This window comes from Echeneis naucrates, chromosome 1 (genome assembly GCF_900963305.1).
Source record: "Echeneis naucrates chromosome 1, fEcheNa1.1, whole genome shotgun sequence".
NCBI classification, from domain to species: domain Eukaryota; kingdom Metazoa; phylum Chordata; class Actinopteri; order Carangiformes; family Echeneidae; genus Echeneis; species Echeneis naucrates.
Genome location: NC_042511.1, coordinates 19,092,576 through 19,098,273, shown reverse-complemented (window position 1 = coordinate 19,098,273; position 5,698 = coordinate 19,092,576). Strand labels below are relative to the sequence as shown.

Below are 5,698 nucleotides of genomic sequence, written 5' to 3'. Positions count from 1 at the left end.
AAAATACAAAGAAGTACAGTAATACAAATATATTTATTTTCCATTTATGATATATCTTTCACAATCGTAATAATCCAAACAATTGTAACACAACACAAAGACCAATGACAAAAACACTGACAGCCAAATGATAAGAAGTTAAACAAACACTAAATTTGATCAAAGATGAACAGGTTCATGGTCCAAGCCATAAATTTGTGTTAGCCTACATTCGTGTCAATAATCCTCACTATGGAGTGAAGGAGGACCTTGACAGTGGCTGATATTCTGGTTAAAAGGAAAAAAAAAACACATAAACATGCATTTTAAGAAACATAGTCCAAACCATTGCTCTAAGAATGCTAAAAGCAGAAAATAAGAATCTTAAATGGAGATATTAATAATCTGTAAATGCAATCCATCCGGGCTCTGGGCGGATGGAGGCTGGAGCTGTCCACACGAAGAGGTGCTGAACAGCAGTCATGCAATGTCGCAGCAGAGAGGTTTGGCTTTACTGACAGCGCGAGCAACAAGTCCCTGTTGACCTGTTTGACAACTTTTTTCCAACTTATGCATTCATTGCATAAAGTCAGCAGCATCAGCAGCAGGCACTAAGGCCGAAGCTTTCTCCTTCTCTGCCCCCCCCCCCAAAAAAAACAAAAAAAATAAATAAAAATAAATAAATAAATAAAATAAAAATTGCAATATATTTGCGAAAACCTCTTATGTCAGGCATTGGGGCTTGCCAGTCAGATCAACTCAGACATTAGGTATAAGTCAGCTGGCGTATCTTCCAAGACGGAAAGACATAATGTTATGTGTTTTCACAGAGGCTTGTCTTCACATTCCCTCGGGAAGAGTGAATGGCCACGCTCCGGCGGTCACCTGTGGCTTTATTTCCATTTTTTCCTTCTGTTTCAGGTGTACGCGGCCGTGCCGTTTCCTCTCGTCGCTCCTGGCGAACCGTTTGCCGCACACGTCGCAGGAGAAGGGCTTCTCCCCGGTGTGAGTCCTGGTGTGGGTGGTAAGGTGATCGCTACGACTGAAACTGCGCAAACAGATGCGGCACTGGAAAGGTTTGTGGCCCGTGTGGATGCGGATGTGACGGTTCAGCTCGTCCGAGCGGGAGAAGCGCCGGTCGCAGCTCTCCATGGGGCAGGTGAAGGGTTTCTCTTTGGCTGGGCCGTGAGAGGCGGCGGGGCTCTTTCTGGCCCTGGGGGGCTTCGCCGGACGGGTGGTGTAACTTTGCGCGAAAGAATCTGGCAACAAGGAAGAATACAGGATGGAGTCTATGGTGCTTGGTAAAGCTGGTGATGTGTACAAGGAATCGCACTGATTTGATTGCTGTGGGGGTTCAGGGAATGGTTTCAGGTTGGAGGAGAGGCCCATCGGCGGAGGTGGGAGGTAATTATTGTACAGAGGACTGGAATAGCTCTGAGAACAGGTGTCAGAGAAACACGGTTCCTGCTTGATGCCTCCCTCCACTTTAAACTCCATCTCCGGATTGGGACAAATTGGGGGGAACGTATCTAAAAGTTCCTTTACATCCATTTGCTGATCGGGTGGGAAATCGCTTGACATTGGGAAGGTTTCTGTCTGGAAATTCGTCTCCAAACAGTCAGATTTATTAAATGATCCCCACTCGTAGCAGCTGCTTTCAAATTCATTCTTGACCACGACAGGGAATGAGGCGGATTCTGATTTTGGCTCAGTCTTCTTCTGGCTTGGAGCTCGGGAAGAGCCAAAGCTGAGCTGGGAAGTGGACGGGTCTTGGGCCTGGCTGCCGACCTGATCATCAGTGTACCTCGGACATGTCTGGTCCGGAGAGTAAACCGGAGGAGTAGTTCCGGGGCATGTATAGGTTTGCCTTTTGGGGCCGGGGTCTCCAAAAGTGCCATTCCTGCTGTTTTCCATCGGCGCAGGCGATGGATAAGTTCCCCGAGTGTTGCCGCTCTGTTGCACTTCTGAAAGTGGCAGAGTAGATATGCCAACGATCTCGGTTATCATATTAAGGAGGGTTTCGGTGCTGCACGGCGCTCCCTGAGATGCCTCAACATAGAAACTGCCAGAGTAGGCGAGCGAGGAGGGGGTGTAGGTGTCTTTTGGACACTCGCAGGGGTTAAAAGCAAATTCCGAGTTGGAAGCTTCGGTTTTCAGGGTTGCAGGGGCTCCTTCTGTTGGATCAGAAAGAAACAAAACTGTTATAGATATATATGCATATCAGAGCCAATTAAACGATGAGGAAAATCGGCGTTACATAAACATGCATGCGTATTTTGGTACAGGGACATCTTCAAGAGACGCCTTCATCCAGCCTCACACCAATGGACTTTAAGTGTCCTCCATTTCCCGAGGCTCTGGTATTTAACACATTTAAATTGTCATGCATGCACATTTCACCGACTGTGCAGAGATGCGAACTCACCGTGACCAAATTGGGCAGGTACCCCCCGCTCTGCATCGACATACACCTCCTGGTTGTCTTTCCGTGCGTTGTTTTCCATTCCCAGAGAAGAACTGTTGCAATTGTCAAACTGGGGGTAAAATGAATCTTTCGCATTCAAATCCATATTGTTCAACATAATGATGCACTTAGAAGTCCGTCCGTCCAAAGGGAAAAAGGTAAAAGGGGAAAATGGAAAACAATAATAATTATGCAGATGATTTTTTTCTTTCAACCCTCTTTTGATAGTTTTAAACAAATGATCCAAAGTCGTCTGTGTCAAAAGGTGGAAAAAGCAACAATTAAAGGTATTCCTGTCAGTCCCTGCTCCTCGGTAGGTATTTGCTTGCTGTGGATTTCACATCAGCGACTTCCCCTCTCCCTCCTTATATACACTTTGGCAGCTCCCTCGGCCCTCCTCCCCATTCATCAGCTCCAGTGAGAGGATTCCCCGCTGCGTGTAAACTTCATGCCCATATATGGACAGAGGATGTGACGGAGTCCCCCCCCCACCTCCCCGCCCCCTCCCATACCGGAGAGATGGGGTCTGACGTTGCAACAAGTGGCGGCTAGAGCTGGGTGGTAAAGCGCTGTGTTAAAGGTATTTATTTGCATACTGAGGGCGAATCCTTTCAATTAAAAGATAATTGAAGTGAGCCCATGATGTAAATATGAGCATGTTATTCTTGGTACAGGCCTCCAGATCTCAACCCCTCCAAATATTTTGAAGGTGATTTATCCCAAACGGTGTAGTAACCACGTCCACCCGCTCCTTACTTTGGCTGGTATCAAACACAGCGTGTGGCAAAAAATGAAGGAGAAAAGCCGTTCAGTCGCTCACATTATATTCCAGTTTTAGGAGATAAGGTGAGACCCAGTAGCCCATATTGGGGGGGTGTACTGAAAGTAATATAACGCTTAACGAGTCAGAAGGACAGGCTTCTGTCAGGGAATCTTAACCACATAAAATATTCTACCAATAAACAGCATATGCCCTGTAAATGGCCTTGATTTACCCAGGATGCACTTCAGATTTAAGAGACACTCTCAACACTGTGCAGTAAAATAGGTTTGTTTAATGAGTCCTATAACAAAGTTCAGGCTTTGGAAATGCATGCGTTTGTGTCTTTAATAATAATGCTTAGGCCTATAACACGTGGACCATAACTTAAAAGCTCTAAGAGCACAGCTGATTTCAGACACCGGACCGCAGCTCTTCTTTGTAGATTTAACAGCCGATACTCTGTCTAGTAGCATGTGGGAAAAATTAAAAAGCAGCACACCAAATGATGATTAATTAAACGATAAAAAAGCAAAAATGTGGGATCATGAGCAGATAATAGTCTATTCTCAGAAATCTGAGTCCCCAAGGTTATCTTTGAATAAAGTTGAGACAGATGCACTAATTACTTCAAGGCAAATAAAAGAACAATCTGCAGCCCAGTTTTTTTCCTGACACTTCCCTCTCCATCCAGACGGCATGCTCCTAATGTTTTCTGCAGTTAAACTGAACACCTCTTCCAGGCTGTCCACTGATTAGATTTACAAAATCCCTTCATCTCGTGTGGTCACGTTGGAAATTGTGGTCGTATAACACCGTCAGGGCAAATAACTGCAAAGCCCGGTCTGAACGAACCCTTGGCCTTTAAAAGCATTGAAGGGAGTCAATAACACCCCTGAGGTGTTCAGTGGTTGAACCCAACTGTTCACATGACATTTCAACCCCAAAGCTTTTTTTTCTCTCTCCAGTTTCGCATCTGTTGCCGGGTGCACTCCGTGGTCACACTTCCTATTACAAAAAGTCGATACTCTTTCATAGGATGGAGCAGGCTGCTGCAGACCTCTGGCACCGGCTGGAGGTTCAGGACCACGGATAGCGACTGTGCACCATTCAGCCGTGTAATCACACATGAACCGGCTGTTACTTTACACTGAATGCTTCCAGTGGCTCTGTGTTCATGCGAATGTCATTCTTTTTCACGACATCAATCCAATCACACCCTAGAGGACTATGGGAAATTCTAGTCATTACTGCTGAAATGATTTTTGATTTAATCCAGTGTTGTGTATTTACTTCTGCAGAAGCAGTGGTCAACACAGGTGTAATGATCCCCTTGATACAACATGAACATGGACTCTGTAGGTTCATCTGTATTGTATCAGCTGTATACAAAACCTTACACTGCCATCCAAACGGTGGGGTTATTTTGGGCTTCTGACTATAATCAGATGACCTTTTGTTTTGCAATGCAAATAATAAGAAATGTTCGAATATTAAGTTTGTACTTAAATACAAACATAATGTTTGTACTCGCTTGACTAGCTTCTTTTGCTACATTTGTGAGAGAAACCATGTACTGTATGATCGGCCACATTTATGTGACATACAGAGGCTATGGACATTATCTTGAGATTGAGATATTACATCAATTTATACTTCTTCTTTTTTTATAAAATATGCTGCCCTTTTACACATTAAAAACCTAGACACTACTAAACCTTTTGTGTAGTTCTATTGTGTTTATATAGAACATTAAAGTGTTATTGAGGGACACTTGCAAGGGCCATTTTGATTTAGTGAGCTCTTTTACTTTTTATTCTTTTAGTTTATTATTCTTTAGTATTTTGTTACAAATAATTCAGTGTGCTTTTATCTTATTTTAAGTGAAATGTTGCATGCTTTTACTTGGAATGAATAAATCATTTTCGTGGGGTGTTGCTACTCAGGCAAATGCAATGAGTACTTATTCCACAGCTGGTGTTAATGTTGGAGTTTTTGCCGCTACAAAGGGTAACAAAAGCAATTGAATCAAATCAAAGTTTTGTACCACAACTGCAGTGTTTGTTATGTGTGTACATTGTGTACAAGCATTTGATCTATGAACTTCAAATAAACTAGTCCTCTCTAGTCTGAATCTACGTTTACTAATCTAATAACATTTGTTTTTTGGTGGCATTCTTGAAATTGTGGAATTTAAATCACATGTTCACTAACTAATTAGGTTGCAGTCAAAGGTCATGTTGAACTGAACTACATTATATTCAGTGTTTGAAATATTTTACGCTCCACGCTAACCCTAACCCTGTGCTAAGGAGTCACGATATGGATGTATACAAGCAAAAATTACATGAGGTAAGTGAACCAAGCAAGAAAGACATTTCTCTCAAATGACTATCACTATTTTTCTTTCCTTATTTTGAAATGCAATGAAAGGGCTTCTGTGAGCTTGAATCTCAGGCCATTTGAAAACTATCAAAGTGTGCTTGGTTATGAAC

At 43.2% G+C, this 5,698-nt stretch overlaps 1 protein-coding gene across 1 annotated transcript; it reads right to left on the bottom strand.

Moving 5' to 3' along the window:
- Positions 1–819: 819 nt before the first annotated feature.
- Positions 820–2,561, bottom strand: LOC115049284 (early growth response protein 2b). Its single transcript, XM_029511375.1, has 2 exons — positions 2,405–2,561; positions 820–2,153 (listed from the first exon to the last, which is right to left on the bottom strand). The coding sequence occupies exons 1-2, from the start codon at positions 2,559–2,561 to the stop codon at positions 820–822; spliced, it is 1,491 nt and encodes a 496-aa protein (XP_029367235.1).
- Between the last annotated feature and the right edge of the window lie 3,137 nt (positions 2,562–5,698).

Bases quoted from the DNA above. Each gene is read 5' to 3' on its own strand.
- LOC115049284 (XM_029511375.1), bottom strand. From the start codon at position 2,561: ATGTTGAACAATATGGATTTGAATGCGAAAGATTCATTTTACCCCCAG. The intron at 2,154-2,404 runs GTGAGTTCGCAT...CTGATCCAACAG, and splicing joins ACCTGCCCAATTTGGTCACG to AAGGAGCCCCTGCAACCCTG.